The sequence below is a fragment of the Paramisgurnus dabryanus genome, chromosome 17 (assembly GCF_030506205.2).
Source record: "Paramisgurnus dabryanus chromosome 17, PD_genome_1.1, whole genome shotgun sequence".
Taxonomy (NCBI): domain Eukaryota; kingdom Metazoa; phylum Chordata; class Actinopteri; order Cypriniformes; family Cobitidae; genus Paramisgurnus; species Paramisgurnus dabryanus.
Window position 1 is genome coordinate 5,023,126 of NC_133353.1, and position 18,860 is coordinate 5,041,985.

General features: G+C 38.9%; 1 protein-coding gene across 10 annotated transcripts in view; it reads right to left on the minus strand.

Moving 5' to 3' along the window:
• The window catches only part of ralgapa1 (Ral GTPase activating protein catalytic subunit alpha 1), a 78,698-nt gene that overhangs the window by 39,124 nt on the left and 20,714 nt on the right, over positions 1 to 18,860 (minus strand). For 6 of the 10 annotated variants that reach the window (XR_010527392.2, XR_012335302.1, XR_010527389.2 and 3 more), the window contains exons 17-33: positions 17,940 to 18,080; positions 14,990 to 16,282; positions 12,195 to 12,319; positions 11,861 to 12,074; positions 11,611 to 11,784; positions 10,904 to 11,056; positions 10,636 to 10,829; positions 10,399 to 10,497; positions 8,149 to 8,304; positions 7,950 to 8,078; positions 7,716 to 7,841; positions 5,783 to 5,841; positions 2,827 to 2,935; positions 1,677 to 1,787; positions 1,501 to 1,569; positions 1,268 to 1,399; positions 1,015 to 1,198 (exon numbers count right to left, since the gene is read on the minus strand). Coding sequence is in view for 7 of the 10 variants with exons in the window: in XM_065253364.2 (XP_065109436.1) it covers positions 1,015 to 1,198; positions 1,268 to 1,399; positions 1,501 to 1,569; positions 1,677 to 1,787; positions 2,827 to 2,935; positions 5,783 to 5,841; positions 7,716 to 7,841; positions 7,950 to 8,078; positions 8,149 to 8,304; positions 10,399 to 10,497; positions 10,636 to 10,829; positions 10,904 to 11,056; positions 11,611 to 11,784; positions 11,861 to 12,074; positions 12,195 to 12,319; positions 14,990 to 16,282; positions 17,940 to 18,080 (3,468 nt within the window). In the remaining 3 variants the exon portion in view is untranslated. The remainder of the gene's footprint in view (positions 1 to 1,014; positions 1,199 to 1,267; positions 1,400 to 1,500; positions 1,570 to 1,676; positions 1,788 to 2,826; positions 2,936 to 5,782; positions 5,842 to 7,715; positions 7,842 to 7,949; positions 8,079 to 8,148; positions 8,305 to 10,398; positions 10,498 to 10,635; positions 10,830 to 10,903; positions 11,057 to 11,610; positions 11,785 to 11,860; positions 12,075 to 12,194; positions 12,320 to 14,989; positions 16,283 to 17,939; positions 18,081 to 18,860) is intronic. The other 4 variants (XM_065253393.2, XM_065253395.2, XM_065253387.2 and 1 more) reach the window with 3 other exon arrangements.

Below are 18,860 nucleotides of genomic sequence, written 5' to 3' on the forward strand. Positions count from 1 at the left end.
AAGAGTATCAAAATAAGAAGCGTACAGTTACAAACATCTCTTTATGTACTATTTTGCACATGATTTCAAATGGCATCATACAAACCAATTTAGTGTTTTTTTCACATTTAAGGGGAAATTTTTCATTACCGCAACGTGTCCATGACTGGATTTGGGTTCTTTGACATGGAAATATTTATAATTAAAAAAAAAAGCTTCAGTGCATGTTATACTATAAACATTTACAGTAAAGAAACATGTGGTGTTTGGGGATCATTGGTAAATGTAGAGACAATAAAAAGGAATATAAATGTGTCCAAGACCAATTTTCTCATCCTCCGCAACAATTTTCAATAATTTTTTAAGCCCTCAATGACCTAAAATAAAAAAAAAAATAGTTGGAAGGGACATAATTGATTGTGACACTCAAGATGGCTACCAGGTAAGCAGTTCTTATTTTTTCTCTCCAGATAAAAGTTGAAATTATGTTTGTCATATTACCTAGACAACGTTGTAGTTCTCGTTACCAAAACATGAGTTTGTAAATGCATATATTTAATGTAATTTCATGTTGCGGTAATGATAATTTTTGATAATGATAATCTAAAAAAAATGTAAATAATTCTATAGGAAATATTTTTTCAATCCTCTAAAAATAATGGTTATAGTAAGTTCAGACCTTAATCTTATATGTGCAAAAAATAAATTGGCTACAAGGGCTTTTGAAAAATTCTGATGCTGGACACCTTCTAAATCTGGATTTCGTGAGAATCACCCAAGTGCTTATGAGGGCACATGACATAAAAAAAGCACTGCATTATTACATTACTGTTTTTAATACTACATACACATTTCCTGTATTTTCTGGTTGTATTCTAATAAAGAGATTGAGAAATAAATGATGATCACCATACAATGGCAAAAACAACATATCTAATGGTTGCATGGTTGCCTAAGACTTTTGCACAGTACTTTATAATACATCAATACAATACACATTATTAAAAGGACAGAACAAGTAATGGAGAAAAGCACCTTCAGTGACGGGTTGCAGTTTGGAGGAGCGTTCAGAGTCGGGCGAGTGGAGAGGCTCTGGTTCCTTCAAGCTCTCCAGTTGTAGGAAAGGGTCATAGTCTGGGCTACTCAAGTCTGACAGGTGAATGGGGAAGTAATTGGCGTTACTGAAGCTCTGAGCCCCATATACACAACCATGGAGGACCTGAGAGAGGACAACAGGGTAAGAAATACTGTGTGACAAGTGGAGCTGACAGGAGACGTGAGCACTTACCTTATAGATGCAGCTCAAAACAGACTTGTCGGTTTTCTCCTTATCTGAGGCTTTTTCAACCTGCTGCAGCAGAGTTTTTGGAGGTAGAGCCATCACCCAGTCCAGCAAGCACAGCAGCAGAGAAACAACCAGCTGGAGACAAAGGATACATATATAAACTTAAAATTATTTAAATAATTATTTTTACATCATTATGTTGAGTTTTGTGGTGCCCTTGTGTCTAGATACAGTACCCTCTTGTCTAGCTCATGAGGGGAGGACTCTGTGGCCGGCAGAAGGTAGGTGATGGTTGCAATAAGGACCTAAAATGTGCAGGAAAATAATATGACTTCAGCAGGGTTATCAATTGAAAACATGCAAGACTTAACTATTCAGTTTCCCAATGGGTGTCCATGTGGATTTGAATTACCTCCACAATTTTCTTTGGAGTGTTGGGTGGGAACTTCTGCAGATCATCCACGTAGTTTATGAGCAGGTGCAGGATATCCGAGGCCACCAGGGCGACGGTTTTATTCGAGAACTGGCAAAAAAAAACATTAGACCTGTCAGCAAATATTAACATGCTCAGGCTTGTGCAGAACAATAACAGCTAATCATGAGCCTAATCTGAGCCGATTATAAGTCAAGGGATGAGTATTTATACAGCCTAATTCTGCTTCATGGATCGCTGCCAAAATTAAAAGAAGACCCTTATGTCTAACCGTCCATTGCCACAATGATATCAGATCCATAAAATCTCTGACCCTCATCACCAGCTGACTCATTCCACTTGAATGAGACTTTAAATTCAGACCTTAATCTTATATGTGCAAAAAAAATTGGCGTCAAGGGCTTTTTAAAAATTCTGATGCTGGACACCTTCTAAATCTGGATTTCGTGAGAATCACCCAAGTATATTATCAGATTTTACTTGAAGCTTATGCCTTACACGTGCCTTTCCTAGTCTTTATTTCAGACAGAAACACAATAATTCCTCAAAGTCTCTGAACTGTGCATTCTTCAGTGGATTAGCCTTCTGTCTGCGAAGAGCGAAGAAGCCAAATACGTTGACAGTCCAGATTTAGGAAGGCTGGTAGGGATGAGTGCAGGGAATATGGAGTAATCTTCTTCTGGATGAAGATAATGTACTTGTGCCAGTGTAGTGAGCCCAGGCGTTAGGAACGGCTACACATTACTGAAGCCAAGAGCAATGCCATCATTGCTCTAATGTGTTCACTCACATTGCAAGTGAAGGTTATTTTACACACACAAACACATTCTTGCTTCTATGGAAAACCAAATTTTTCTGTTCTTTGGATATGAGAGTTTAATGCTTAAAATTTGCATTTACTGTAATTAAATGTATTTAGCATCTCCACTAATTAAAAAACTGTTTAATTTTGTAATGTCAGGGTGATTGAGTAAAATGTTAATAAATAACACCTGCTTAGTTGTTTCTAAGATTTCTTGGGTGCAAGAAAAAACTGCAAATTTTATGACTCCAAGATTTAGGTGTATGTAAATGTTATTAAAGCTGTTAATTAAAGATCGTATATTTGTAATGGATCCATCTACAATACCTTGAGAGTGACACAGATGACATTAAGTGCTTCTTTGATTTGTGGATGTTGAGTGCCATGAACCAGCTCTTCACAAAGCCAAATCCCCAGACTACAGAGAGCCACACATCTGAAACACAAACAAAACAGGTAATGTTCATTACATTATGCTTTTTATGAACTGAACCATTAGGTCACAGCTCAGTTTCTATACTTTTATTTACTCCTTCCTCTTGTCTGCCCCTTCTATGACCTTAGCTTTTCTCCAAAAAAACAAACTTTTCCACATTGAGTTAGGGGGGCATCTAAGGACATTGAAGGATTAAAGTTGATTCTAATGGGACTTGAGTGCTGGATTACTTTAAATGGTCCTAATCTGTCCAGATATGACCAGACACATAGATCTGTATTGATTTGAATAACATAATGTAACATAATGAGTTATTAATCTGTCTGGAATAGGGCTTCCTTGCTTTTTCAGAAAATAGGTGCATTTACTGACCTGGAAAAACATTAAAATTGTAACGATAAATAATTAATAAGCAAGAATTTGATGGTGTCTTGGAGCAGGCTCCCAATCATGCTAAATATAAATTGGGTAAGTTATACAGTATGTGAACCTGGATCACAAAACCATAAGTAAACAGAGGTAAAGGGTTAATAAAGATCTTCTGCAAGTAATTCATGTGATTTTGTATTATATTATATACACTATAATAACTAGCTTCCAGCAACAACGCCATCATGGACTCACGCGATTCAAGAGAGACATGCGCAACGTACCTATGACAACGAATGCTCACTAAGCTGCTAAAACTCTTAAAGTCCAAGATGGCATTTTATAAAGTTTGAAATATGGATATTTTTCTTACAAATTCACATCAATTACCCAGAGAAGACCTTAATTAACTCTTTCTCCGCCATTGACGAGTTTTGACGACAATCCACATTTCCGCTATTATCCACTAGGTGCTCTTACCAAACTTATAAAACACTGAAGCATCCACTGATCCAAAAACAGTAAAAACTCTGTATATGTTTTGATTATTGTTCTGAATCTGAAAAGTCCTTTGCAAAAATGCGGCTTTTTGTTCACAAATTTGATATTTTTAAAGAAGCCTACTCATATTTGAGTGGTGATAAAAGACAACAATTTTTTGTTTGTTTGAAAGCATTAAAGGATTAGTCAATTTTCTTCCAGATAATTTACTCACCACCAACATTGATGTCTTTCTTTGTTCAGTCGAGAAGAAATTATGTTTTTTGAGGAAAACATTACAGGATTTTTCTCATTTTAATGGACTATAATGGACACCCAACATGTAACAGTTTTAATGCAGTTTAAAATTGCAATTTCAGCTGAGTTTCAAAGGACTTGTCATTTTTTACAAGAAAAAAAATGCGCCAGCGCGACCTCATGTAATTGCGTAATGCCATTGAAAGGTTACGTGTTACATTTATGAAACAAACATTTGCGGACCATTATAAACAATAAACTGACACAAAGACATTAATTAGTATCATTCCACATTCAACAACGTCGGAACGGTCCTCTTTCTCCACACTTGTAAACACTGGGGCTTAGTTTTGCATACATCATCCGTGACTATTTGACGTGATGACGTTTTGCGTGAGGTCGCACTGGCACGTCACAGGACCGGAGATAGAAGTTGTGGTTTAAAAGTGCATACTATTTTAAATTTTTTTTATATAAAAAATTACAATCGTTTCACTAGATAAGACCCTTATGCCTCGTTTGGGTTCATTTAGAGTCCTTTGTTGAAACTGCAATTTTAAACTACCTTAAAACTGTTAAGTGCTGGGGTCCATTAAAATGAGAAAAATCCGGGAATGTTTTCCTCAAAAAACATAATTTCTTCTCGACTGAACAAAGAAACATTTTGGATGACATGGTGGTGAGTAAATTATCTGTTTTTTTTAAGAAAATGGACTAATCCTTTAAACTTTTGTGAAAATCATAAAAAATGATGGCGCTGGCTGGCAATTTTTTTTTAAACGAAGCCAGGGAAAGAGTTAACCCCTTGAAGGAGTGTGGATTACTTTTGTGAAGGATGAATGCACTTTTTTGGGGTATAAAGTTGTTTCCTGATCCCTGTTTTCTACCATTACAAAGCTTGGAAAAACAAGGACATTTACTAAAATAACTGATATCCAAATGTGTTTGTCTGAAAAATGATGGACATATGCATCTTGGATGGCTTGAGGGGGAGTAAATCATGGGGTAATTTTGATATGTGTCTGGAGCATTGCTTTAATTTATAAGCATATTCATGAAAATATTTTGGAAATTTCATACCGTAAATATATATAAAATGTATTTATCAGTAGTCCCTTTCACACATACAGTCTAACATGTCATGTGTGAACAGAACCTTTCCGGTAAATCAGTGCTCCCAATTTACCAGTAAGACAGGTTGTAAGATTACCAGTAATTTACCGGTAAGCGCTAATTAGCAATATGTGTTGCCTTGGACTTTATTTGGACAACTTTAAAGGTGATTTTCTCAATATTAATTTTTTTTGCACTCTGATTGTTGTATCCTGGCCAAATATTGTAGTATCCTAACAATCCATCAATGGAAAGCATATTTTTTCAGTAAGTATAAAACTCAATGTAAAAAAATGGACCTTTATGACCCTAATTGGTGGTCCAGGGTCACCACAGGTCCAGTTGTTTTATTTTATATTGTACATGGTTATGACCTGTAACATCTTGTGATCCATGACAATGAGTATCAAATTAATAAAATACTACAAATAACCGTTTGAAAAACAGATCATAATCATGACTTTGGAAACTTAATGTTCCTGCAATTATATAATCACCCATATGCACATCTGTGATATTTTGATAATTTCAATATATTGTGCAGCCCTACTAATTACACTGTCAATACTGCATTTAATTATATATAAAGTAATTGCTTTACTCCTTACGAGTGTTTAGGGTTTGTACCTTGCTGGTGCAGAAGGTTCATCTCTGGCAGAGGTTAAGATGTGTTTGATTATGTGCTCCTGCAAAAGAAAATCAAACCATCACTATTCATTAAAAGGAAAGGATTTATGTTCATTCACTTAAGGTCCAAAACATGTGATTAAAGGATTAGTCCATTTTCTTGAAAAAAAAAAATCCAGATAATGCACTCACCACTATGTCATCCAAAATGTTAAATTCTTTTTTTCGATAAAAAATTATGTTTTTTGAGGAAAACATTCCAGGATTTTTCTCATTTTAATGGACTTTAATGGACCCCAACACTTAACAGTTTTAATGCAGTTTAAAATTGCAGTTTCAAAGGACTCTAAAGGATCTCAAATGAGGCATAAGCGAAACGATTGTCATTTTTGGCAAGAAAAATAAAAAATATGCACTTTTAAACCACAGCTTCTAGTCTATCTTCGGTCCAGTGACGCGCCAGCGCGACCTCACGCAATACGTCATCACATCAAAAGGTCACGGACGCCCCAGTGTTTGCAAGTGTAGAGAAAGAGGACCGTTCCGACGTTGTTGTATGTGGAATGATACTAATTAATGTCTTTGTGTCAGTTTATTGTTTAAAATGGTCCACAAATGTGTGTTTCCTATATGTAATCAGTGACCTTTCCACAGCATTACGCAATTACGTGAGGTCGCGCTGGCGCGTCACAGGACCGGAGATAGACGAGAATTTGTGGTCTTAAAGTGCATTTTTTTTCTTGCCAAAAAAGATAATCGTTTCGCTAGATAAGACCCTTATGCCTCGCTTGGGATTGTTTAGAGTCCTTTGAAACTGCAATTTTAAACTGCATTAAAACTGTTACGTGTTGGGGTCCATTAAAGTCCATTAAAATGAGAAAAATCCTGGAATGTTTTCCTCAAAAAAACTGAATTTCTTCTCGACTGAACAAAGAAAGACATCAACATTTTGGATGACATGGTGGTGAGTAAATTATCTGGATTTTTTTTAAGAAAATTGACTGATCCTTTAAGCTTGAAAAATTTCATTTTTTTTAACAAATGGTTTGTTTGAACTAGGATAATAAGTAACAGTATGAAAGATACAGTATGCTTTTATAAAGCATCAAGCTCTTTCGTCTCAAAACATCAAAGAAAATTCGATTCCTCGATATGAGCCCTAACAACGAATTCAGCACCTACTGGCCAGATCAAAATCCTGTTCAAGTAACTGGCTAGATCCTGATACAGATCAATTTCGTTCCATCAAGCGAGTGGATTTTGAGCCACCGACTTCTTACACACACAGAGCCTTTCACCCGGCACATTCGCGCACAGAACAAGCACGCGCTCCCACCAGACACAGATGCACACAGCGAGATAATGCAGACAGACAAACAGATAATGATCAGACACAGACCAAACCGCTCACAACAGACGCAAAATCTGACATAAAACCAGCAATCTGGCAACTCTGAACACGACATATCCAACCATCTGGAAAAGAAGCATCTGTGAGCAGACACACACACACACACACACACACCAGAAGAGGATCACATTAACCACAGTCTTTTCATTCATAGCCTGTTCCTTGTCATCAGATGCCATCATGTGAATTTCTGCATGCGGGTGACGGACACCTCCCCGCATGGCATTAGCTCCTTAACATCGCTCGGAACAACAAGGCAACACAATAACAACAGCCCCGTGGAGCCCGTCTCAATGCAGTCTGCATTACTGATCACCCATTAGCACATTAGTGCCAGCAGGAACAATTACAGGGCATTTCCATGCACTCTAAACAACCGAGCGAGAAGCATACATTCAACCACTTGGATCTGCCATCGGGGAAGGATTCAGATCAAAGGTTAAACGCGAGCTGCGGATGAAAACATTTAAAAGCTAATTTAGTATCGCGTTGTATACAAATCCTACAAACATGATACGATACCTTGACATCTGTAAATTTAGTCATGACGATGTCAGCCGTTGTGGGGTGCAGGGCAGGAAGTTCTTTGTACAGGTTTGGGAGACACACAAGGGATCCCAACAAAATCTGAGCCTCCACCCGTGGAGCCTGATAGAGGAGAAGACAAAGTGCATCTACTATGACAGCAACGCAATGTGTGTGAACAGATAGGATTTAAAACATACATAGATGTTTGAGTGCAAGGTGTTTTCTCACATTGAGGGAAGAGCAAGCGGTCACGCGGCTCGCTGCCACGATGAAGTCCAGGATGAGCATCGTGGCTCCAGGAAGACCAATAGAGAAGAAGCGTGGAGAACAATGCTTGATGATGGTGTTCACAATGTCCTGAGACACAGAACCAACCTCAAGAAAACCGTCAAATTTGTCAAATTTTTAGGCACACACAAACACTCACCTGGTCTTGGTGAAGAAGGCCACTGTGCATGATGTTGTAGAAGTGCGTAAGAAAGTCAGAGTTTGGAGAAACATCCTGTCTTCGTTTCATGATCTTGCAGATGAGCTTATAAGCGTGGAGTTTTCCTTGCTTATAGCGTTCGCCTAGCATAGTGGCCTGCATACAGACAAAATGAATGATTAATGCCTCAATGAACAAACACAGTTGATGTAGATCTACTGATTTATGATCTGCACATATTAAGGTCTATATGGAAAACAGGTGGAAGGGGGTAAGACGGATATGCACTAGAGGTAAAACCAGAGGTCCGACCCGAGGTATAATATTATCAGCCTTAGGTAATTTCAAATAAATGTGTTTTTTCCGAACGGAGCAGAGAATACCTGAACTCTCTTGCATGTGTGCATTAAGTCCTTTTCCAACCCCTTCTATGTTTGCCATAAGCGCTTGCGACATCGGATGGCTGGCGGTAGGTACATTTTTGTTGAGCCAGACCTCGGGTGCAGTAATATTGACGAAAGTTTGAGCGAGAGGAGGAGTAGTCAGGAGTTTTGGTGTTACTGCCCGCCGAGGTCAAAGTGCTCTTCCACCATACAATATAGTTTTCATTTTTTATCCGCTCAGAAAATCGCCACGTTTTATTTTCAGGGTTCCCACACCTTAGTTCTTGGTTCCCACAACTTCAAATTCAAGGACCTTTCAAGGAATTTCCAGGTCCAATATCCTAAAATTCAAGGACTAAGTGTGGGGACACATTTAAAGTGAGAGCAAGGTTACATTGTGTTACCTTTAAAGATACATTGTTACAGTTCCCTTTTGAGGGAACTCGCGCTGCATCACTGCGGTGACACTTTGGGGACGCCTCCAAGGGTAAGCAATGGTGAGGCTTAACAACAAAGACAGGGTGACGTGGGAGCCAGAAATTATATCGCTATCAAAGACGGCGTTACAGAGACGCAGGAAGTATTGCAAGGGAGACGCAGCGGCTCGTTCCCTTCTCAGGGAACAACAGTTACATACGTAAACCGAGACGTTTTCATGTGTTAAACACAACTATGCAAAAAAGCATTTTGGTATGAATCAACATTTGCATACAGAAGATATAAGCATTTAAAGCAAACAGTTTAGCACGTGTGCTTAAAAAGTCTTTTATGATACTATCCAACTACACAGGGAATAATATGGATTTTTTCCATAAAACTTCTTGCAAAAAATAGATTAAATAGTCTTTAAATAGGGAAAACATGGGAGTTTTTTGGTGGGTTCTAAATTCATCCCTGTTTGGATCCTAAGGAATGAATGGGGCTAGGCTAAATGCTAACACATTCACGACGCGCTGTACAAAGATTAAGTCCACGCATTGAATAAAGATAGGTATGTATTAATTCGTCTAAGTTGAGGTAAGAACATAGTAATATATTGAAAAAAGGTGGTGTTTTCCTTTAAAAGGCTTATGTCTTTTAATAGTACTGAAAATAAAACACTGCACCGTCTTCAGTGTATTAATTAAATATAAATGCGTTCTTATAAAGTAAAACAGTTCTTCAGTCATGAGCAGAGAGCGATTTTCTCTTTTATATTATTGACAAATGAATTAAGTTACTGTAGCTTTAAGACATAAGAGAGATCTTTGCTTTATACACGTGCTAAAATGACAAGCTGTGGACAAAAGCAGCTTCAAGTAAAATGAAAGTTTAAACTGTCAAAACTTTCAAACGCATGCAAATAACAAACTTTCGGCATGAAGATGCAATGATTGGTATACATGTTGTTTACGCTGTTTGAAGTGTTAGGTGGCTTCTAAATTCATCCCTGTTTGGATCCTAAGGAATGAATGGGGCTAGGCTAAATGCTAACACATTCACGACCCGCTGTACAAAGATTAAGTGTACGCTTTGAAAAAAAAAAGGTATGTATTAATTCGTCTAAGTTGAGGTAAGAACATAGTAAAATATTGAAAATAGGCATATTAAATTGCTCTTTATAGAATTAATATTTCTTGTGCTTACTTATTTGATTAAATAATATAACAAAGGCAACATCTGTGGTATTACTTTATCTAAAAAAAGTGTTAACAGTTACAGTCATCAAAGAGCTAACATATCAGCTTGAAGAATCAGCATCGGGCATTGGTATCGGCCGAATTATGATGACAAGAAATCGGTACTTGGTATCGGCTGCAAAAATCCTGATGGGAGCATCCCGAATGGTAATCAAGTAAATGAAAATTTTTATTGCACCCTATCTTACTTTGAAAAGCCACGGAGTCAGAATACGCAGAGGTGGAATCAGATCTGGCGGGGGTGGAGACGACTGGTTGTCAAGGGAGATCCCGAGATTGTCTCTGATCTACAGACATGGAAAAACAGAGACACAAGGACGTTCTTTCAACTGGAATTTGATTAGCAACAGCACTGTAAATCATCCTTTGAGAGCACTCTGAAGGACTTTGCAGAAGTGTGTTTGTTTGTTTGTGTGTGCGCTCACCTTGGCCAAGTTCTGCCAGAGTTCGCAGAGGTAGTCAAAGACCTGTGCGTGGATTTCAGGGTCCTTGATGGAGTTGACGTCTCCCAGAATGCCTAGCATTCTCCTCCACATCACAGTGGCGACATCGGCGTGCCAGCCCGTCAAAGTACCTCCGGCCATCACGCTGCCGTCCTCTGTCGGAAACTCGCTGGTTTCTGTAGCCGTGGAGGGTCATTAGACTCAAACATACTACAAAGAACAGCGCATGTAAAAGAAGTATATACAGTACCGAGATCATCTGGGGTTTGCAGGACAGAGTGATGCATTTTCTCATCCAGCTGCAGGTCTTTATGCTGAACGTTATCAGATGTCAGCGTGGCCGGGGATGGCGTCTGCGATCGAGAACCTCCCAACGAGTGCATGGGAGATGCGCTCTCTGAACCTTCAAAGGAAATATAATTTTTTTAATTTTTATAATATTCTCTACCTAGTGATCACTAAGAGGGAGTGGATTCAAACCCATGTTTAGACAAAGCAAATTGAATCAAGCAGCATGTAGGTGATTCTCGAGAAATTTGACTTGGTGTCATGAAACATTTCGATAAAAAAGTAAATGAAAGTAAGAGTATCAAAATAAGAAACACGCAGTTAACTTTTTAGTTCTCATTACCGAAACATGAGTTTGTAAATGCATATATTTAATGTAATATCATGTTATGGTAATGATAATATTATAATGATAATCTAAAATATTTAAATAATTTTAAAGGGAATTGTTTTAAATCCTCTTAAAATAATGGTTATAGTAAGTTCAGACCTTAATATTATATGTGCAAAAAAAATGATGCTGGACACAGATTTCATGAGAATGGACACTGGATTTCGTGAGAATCACCCATATATGCTTTTCTTAAGGCCATGGCAATCAAGCTCAACCTTTTAGTCATCAGCAATAATGTACCACAGGACCTTAAGGTATGCATGTCAAGGGCATACCTGTAATGGTGACGGTGTCAGCCGATAGGGCGTGCTGACTGAGGCTGCTGTTTTCTGAATCTATGTGCGGTGTGGTGAGGCTGGATAGTTCTGGTTCCTCAGTCTGCCCTGCTCCTCCCAAACTATCCTGATCTACAGAGCCCAGATTGCACGTCTCGGGTGGGAAGCTGAAATCTGCACACAAGCGCAAATGTCACAAAACACAGCCATGCTGACCCGTTTCCTTTCATACGTACGCCGTTGAACTTACTCTCAAACTTGTTGACATACTGAAACGCATTGAAGGAATCTGATTGGCTATCGGAGCTTATGAGGTCACTGCCGCAAGCACTGGCCGGCGAGGTCCACTCAGAGGGCACACCGGGATCGTCTGCAGGCCGTGTGGCATTTTGCCGGTTAAGGAGCTCTGGTAGATCTTTGGGGATTTCCAAACTGCCCGGGCTACTGCCACGCCTCATCATGCCCTGATGAAAGAAAATGATTAGTTTGACTCTTAATGCAAGGAGATGGTGTATATATAAATAAATATCTCTGGTCTTTTTATGCTTCTGTTTGCACTTTTCTCAAGGAAAGTGTATACGTACAGAGTTGCCTCGGGCTCTCAGTCTCTCCTGAATAAACTCATCCATAAGATCACTGACGTTTGGGTTGCTGTTGCCAGTGTCGTTGGGCATGGGTCTCATCTTGGGTGTCAACTCATCTTTATTGGCTACGTTTAAATACACAGGCACAGACAGTTTTGTCAGTAACTTCGCAAAGGCCAGAGGTACAAGCAAGAAGACAAACTGGCATAAAGACTATTCATGTCTTCTCTTTGTAGTTTCTGCATTTGTTTATCTTTCGAGTGTAATCCTACATTACATATATTTTAGTTTGGAAACAGTGAGTAAATAAATACAAATTCAAAAAAAAAGGACAATAGTGCCATGAGTGTCTACAAAACACTTGTTAATGTAGAAACGTAACCTTATTTATTAAACGACTACTATTGATTTAATTTTAAAAAAAAATGTTTATGCCTTTTTGCACATAATTAAAATTCAGGCATCAATGGAAACGCTTTTAAAAAATATGCCTTCTACAAATTGGGGTTGAGAACATGAGCAAACAAAATCACTACTGTCCTTTAAACACAAAGCCCTCTGACATTAAAATCATAAACACTAAAAATATAAAAATTCCTTAAACGAAAACCAATCCCAGAACTGATTTCATCCAGTGGACTTACTCACAGTTCATGCAGTCCCCAAACAGAGACAGACAGATAGAGGGAACCATGGAAATCCAACCCTAAGAGTTAGTGACACTGTACATTGACCGCGGTTAAAGTTAGTGGTGAGTATGTTAGAAGGTCCACCCAAAAACAAAGAAAATCAGTCTCCATCCCAAGAAGCAAAGGGGTTAGGGAGCCACAGGTTAAAAAAAATCAAACAAACATGGTTGTTCTCTAGACACAGATGTATGGTAGAAGCTGTGACTTTGTGCATTTAAATACTCCCGGACTGGTTAGTACAGACTACAAGCTGTGTTTAAGTCATGATAGCCCTAATGAACTAATAATTTGCATATTAAACAATCCACAAGGGCCATTCTAACGGTAGTGGTAGCATTCCCTCTATAATAACTGCTATTGTGCTAATAGCAAGCTGACGAAGTTTAAACACACAAATGAGATATTTTAGTTACAAGACTCCAAGATGCTTCTGCTGACTATGAACACAGGGACAGTGCTGCCCTCTACTGGCAATAAACAACTATGCCATATACTAATAACTGGATGAGTTGATGTTAAAAGGATAGTTTACCCAAAAGTCATTTGCATGACTTTCTTTCTTCAATGAAACTCGAAAGATAAATTAAAAAATGTCCAAAGTGTGCAATGGAGTCTGGAGCTGTCAAGTTTCAAAAATGCCAGATGAAGAGAAAAAAAATTATAAAAGTAGTGCATAATAGTTAAAAGACTTTCTGTAATGTATACATGTTTGTCTCGGTTATTTGGTGTGTAGCACATCTAAATAGAGACATGCATTAGAAAGTTTGCATTATAATAAAAAACGACTTTCTGTAAATAGACTTATTCGGTAATTAAAAAGGACTTCAATTTCTATATTTTTTTACTCAAAATCTATCGCTCGACTAAAGACGACTGCTCTGCAGTATAATAATGTTTTTGCAATAATTTTTGCAGATACTTTGGAGAAAATTAATAAAAATGTTTTTTACAGAAAACGTTGTGCTCCACAACTGCTGGCGGGTCCGCAGAGTTTAAACGGTAGTTCACCCAAAAATTAAAATTTTGTCATCATTTAGTCGCCCTCATGTTGTTACAAACCTGTATACATTTCTCCCAAAGGAAGATATTTCCAAACTGTTCGTGGACCCCATTTACTTCCATAGTATTCTTTATTCCTACTATGGAAATGCATGGGGTCCACGAACGGTTTGGTTACAAACATTTCTCAAAATCTCTTCCTTGGTGTTCATCAGAATAAAGAAATGTATGCGGGTTTATAACAACATGAGAGTGAGTAAATGATGACAGAATTTTCATTTTTTGGTGAACTATCCCTTTAAAAACGGCTATAGTAATTTATCATCATTTTTGCAGCTTGACAACTCTGATATTGAACATTCTGCAATATTTTTCTGTTTCATATGAGAAAGAAAATCATATGGTTTAAAACATCATGGGTTAGTAAATGTTAGAATAATTTTTTTTTGGAAGAACTATCCCTTTAAAATGATAACAAGACTTAATTTACACGTATGCACTTGGCAGACACTTCTATCAATAGCAACTACAATGTATACAATCTATACATTTGTATCAGCATGTGTGTTCCCTGAGGATTAAACCACAACTACTTTATATCTAATGCAATGCTCTACCTAGAGGAACACTAAAGGATTTCATGTTCCAAAATAAGAACACAACACTAAGCTCAACACAATGCTAAACATCTATTCTTGATTTTTTGTCTGTGATCAGACAGTGTATATATTTATGAACTTGTTAGTGTGTGTGTTCGGGTGTGTGTGTGTGTTCAGGTGTATGTGTTTGTATGAGAGAGATTGACAGAGGGCGTAGAGAGGTAGGCATGAGGTCGCATGCAGCATCCAGGGGAAGAGGGGCAGCAGAGATTAGGTCCCAGAAGCTTGAGGAGGAGGGAAGCCGTCCCACAGGTGGGGGGCCGTTGATCTTTTGGGAGTCATTTTTTTCAAACTGAGCTACTTTAAAAGAAAATACAAAAACGGCTTGAATTCAATCTGCATTCAGCAAAAATCAAACAGTCACAAGAAACGAACAAAAAGGGAAACAGGCGCTTTGTTCATTTATTTTGAACATCCTCCATATTGATTGAGCCAATCAAGTCCTCACCTGATGGTTTTCTTCCAAAATAGCCCATTACGTGAGCATACAGGTCCTTCAGGGGTGCCTCCGTAGCGGGCCCTTTGCTGTGGCGCTGAGGCGACACCGCCTGGGCCTTGGGTTTGGAGAGAGCATGGACCATTGACTTATACACCCCACCCAACAGTGCCCCCTGCTGCTGCTGAGAGGTACTGCAACCCGACTCCTGAGACCTAGAGCGGGACCCTCTTGGGCGGAGAGTTGGGCGGCCAAGTCGGCCACGCCTCGCCACGCTGGCAGAGTTTCTATCCCGCTCCGCCGATTCGTAACTGCCGACTTCCTCCCCCATGCTCTCTTTGACCTTCGCCGCTGCCCCGCTCCCACCAACCGAATGGCTGCCTAAGTGGCCGAGACGGCGAAGTCGGGTCTTCCAGTGGGCCTCTTTGGGGTCCATGGGGTTGTGAAACAGAACAGACTCTGTGGATGGGCGGAAGCTGACGTGTACCCCGCCGCTGTGACGCTTTTTGGGGTCTGAAATGGACAGCTTGGTCCTCTGGGAAGGCTGTGGACTAAGCTCACTCTCACTCACCCTGTCTGTAGCATCCTGCCTGTGTAACTGTGCGACTTTGCTGCCCTCTGCCTGTTGCAGACTAATCTGCGGCTCCGCCGTGCCGCAACCTTTCTGCGTGATGCTTAAATCCGAATTGCACTGCTCTAAGCACTCGTACAAACTTTTTTCGCTCTGCTCCATCTCCCTATCCCACTCCAGCGCCCAATCCCCACTTCCCCCAAACTGCACCTGCCTACCATCTGCACCGGACTCCCCCGTCTCCTCGAATACCCCAAATTCACCTACCGCATTCTCCTTGCAACAAAACTCCCTGAAAGCACTAAAGACGTCCTCCTCGCCCTCACCTTCAACCTGACTGGCCGGAGCGACAGCCGAACAGGACCAATCAGGAATAAAGGGGGGTTCCTGCCCTGGCATCTGGCAGAGATGGTCATAGATGCTTTCACCCAGCTCTAAGGATCCCTGGCTGTCGGGAAGTTGGAGTGGGGTCGGGGTAAAGTGAGGGGACTCGGTTTGGGCCGAGGTGGTGGTAAAGTGGGTGGAGTGAGAGGGTCTGTCAGAGACAGGAAGTGCACCTTTGACCCGCTCTGCGATGAAGGGCTCCATGATGTCAGAGGTGCTGCTGCTGCGGGGGAGAGGGGGCTGCTCCAGGTCGCCGGATGCAGAAAACACTTCTGACGAGGGAGTCTCCTCGCTCTGAGAGCAGTGGCGAATCCGCGGCCCGCGCTGGGCCATGGGAGGTTCCTCCAAGTCTGAACACGAACAAATACAAAAGGATTAACAAGTATAAGGATGCATTATGATGTAAAAATCTTACTATAAACAAAAGCACATAGAAATACAGTCAAAGATATGAATGCAGTATAGACGGTTTCAGCGGCCACAACATAAACAACGTTTGTGGCCCAAACTTAGCTTCCGGTAGAAAAAAAATTCAATAACAACAGAGTCCTTCTAGAGTAGATTATTTCAAATAACAAGCAAAATAAATAACAAATAGATTACCTGGTTCAAAATTCAAAACTCTAAAATTTATGTATATAATGCAACAGATCTCCCATTGTCTTTCAGAAATCGAAATACGTCCGATGAAACCGTCTATAAATAGTATAACAAAATGTCTACCGAATTTTACAAAGACATATAATTCCCGTTAACTATTTTTACATTTACCGATTCAATACCACTGTGGCTACTTTTACATGCAAAAAATACATGCATACAAAAAACAAATACAAAAACATAAATTGCAAATAAAAATTAAATTACAAACTAAAAATGTCAGACCACAAGCAATCAAAATAAGCCAATTAATACCGAGATCTTCTTCAAAATACAGAGAATGCAAAGTTTCAGTCCTATACCTAGTAGGGATGCATAACGATCAATCGCGATTAATCTATAGCAGAATAAAAGTTTTTGTTTACATCATATATGTGTGTAAACTGTGTATAATAATTATGTAAATATAAATATGAACACAAGCATGTATATTTTTAAGAAAAAAATATTTATATAATAATAATATATATAATATAAATTATACATAAATACAAATGTATATACACATATAACATTTCTTAAATATATACATGCATGTGTGTGCATTTCCGTATACAAAGTTATTATACACAGTTCACACACACATATATGATGTAAACAAAAACTATAATTCTGCTGTAGATTAATCGCGATTGATCATTATGCATCCCTAACAGGACGACATTCAGACATATATGATGGTAAAGAAAGGTAAACCTGGGTGTGAAAAGCATTTATATGTGTACTAAAAAAGTCTAAAGGTGATGCAAAGAGCAAGATTAATATTATTGTAGATTCACAGGAATGGGTAAAAGAATTAGGCACATACACAAACACAATCGGGATGCAATGACATATAGACAACGTTGACAAATAGAATGAAGCCCTAAAGTCATCTGATCACAAGATTAACCAAAAGACCATACAAATATGTAAACAAGTTAATAACTAACTAGGGATGCTAAACAATTAATCGCGATTAATCGTTAGCAGAATAAACGTTTTTGTTTACATCACATATGTGTGTGTAACATATATGATGTAAACAAAAACTTTTATTCTGCTAACGATTAATCGCGATTAATCGTTAAGCATCCCTTTAACTAACATAGCCATCCATTCACTTGCATCCCTAAAACACACACACATGCAACAATCCTGCAACTGGCAGCTTTGAAGAGATAACTGCACATTTGCATGCACCATGGCCACAACATTAAAATCAGATATAGTATTAACAACAAATACACAACACAAGCATGAAGACGCTAATCTACAAAAAGTGTGCAAAGAAACACAATCGTGCAAATTCAGGGGTCATGATGCATTTAGAGACGAGTGTGTCGATACAGGTGTAGCGGGCTCTACCTGACAGCTCATCAGCTAGGGGAGTGAGCACAGAATCAGGCAGGAGAGGGTGTACGGGGTGGATCAGGACAGGTGCGCTTTTAGCACTGCGGATAAAGGTCGAGGACAATAGACTGTCCCCCGTAGAGCAACTACGCAGAGCTACAGCACACGCACACACACACCCAGAGAGAAAGAGAGAGAGAGCACAACAACCAGAAAGAGAGTGAAATAGAAAGCAGGGAAGAGATGAGGAATGATGGAGGAAGAAAACAGGATGTGTTAGAAGACATGGAGCAAGTGAAGGAAAGAGGAGAAAAAGAGAAAGTGATGGTAGAAAGCAGTAAGCATTAGAAACAGCAGAGGAAGTGACCTGTGCACTGTGGTTTATAAGTCAAGTCTATTCAACTTTAGTCCTTATGGGACAGAGACCACCAGAGTTTAGTTTGGGTCCTCATCACATGAGGACTGGAAGACTGGAGTTGAATAGCCCAGCTTTACATAATCAGTGTGTAATATATCAGCTTATGTTTTATATAAAAAATCATATCTGGAATGACATACAGCCGCTGGAAAAAAATAAGAGACCACTGCAGTTTTGACTTTAATCATCATTTGTAGATGGATTGTGACCATTTCAGTCCAGTGTCTGTTAAATTTTTACAAAAGCAAACCTCGGGAGTGACAAAGTTTTTTTTTCTAATATACATGTAAAAACATTAGTATTTTTTTGTTGAGAAATGAATTAGATTTTTCTCTGCAGTAATGAAGATCGGAAAACACTGAATCTTTTTAGTTATTTTGACCATGTTGTCCTCCTTTCAATTTTCAGTAAATAAATGCAAATTTATTATTAAGAATTTGGCAAAAATGTTGTAGGTAGTTAACAGAATGAAACAAAAAATTATCATTTTACTTAAACACTACTTGAAATGGTCTCTT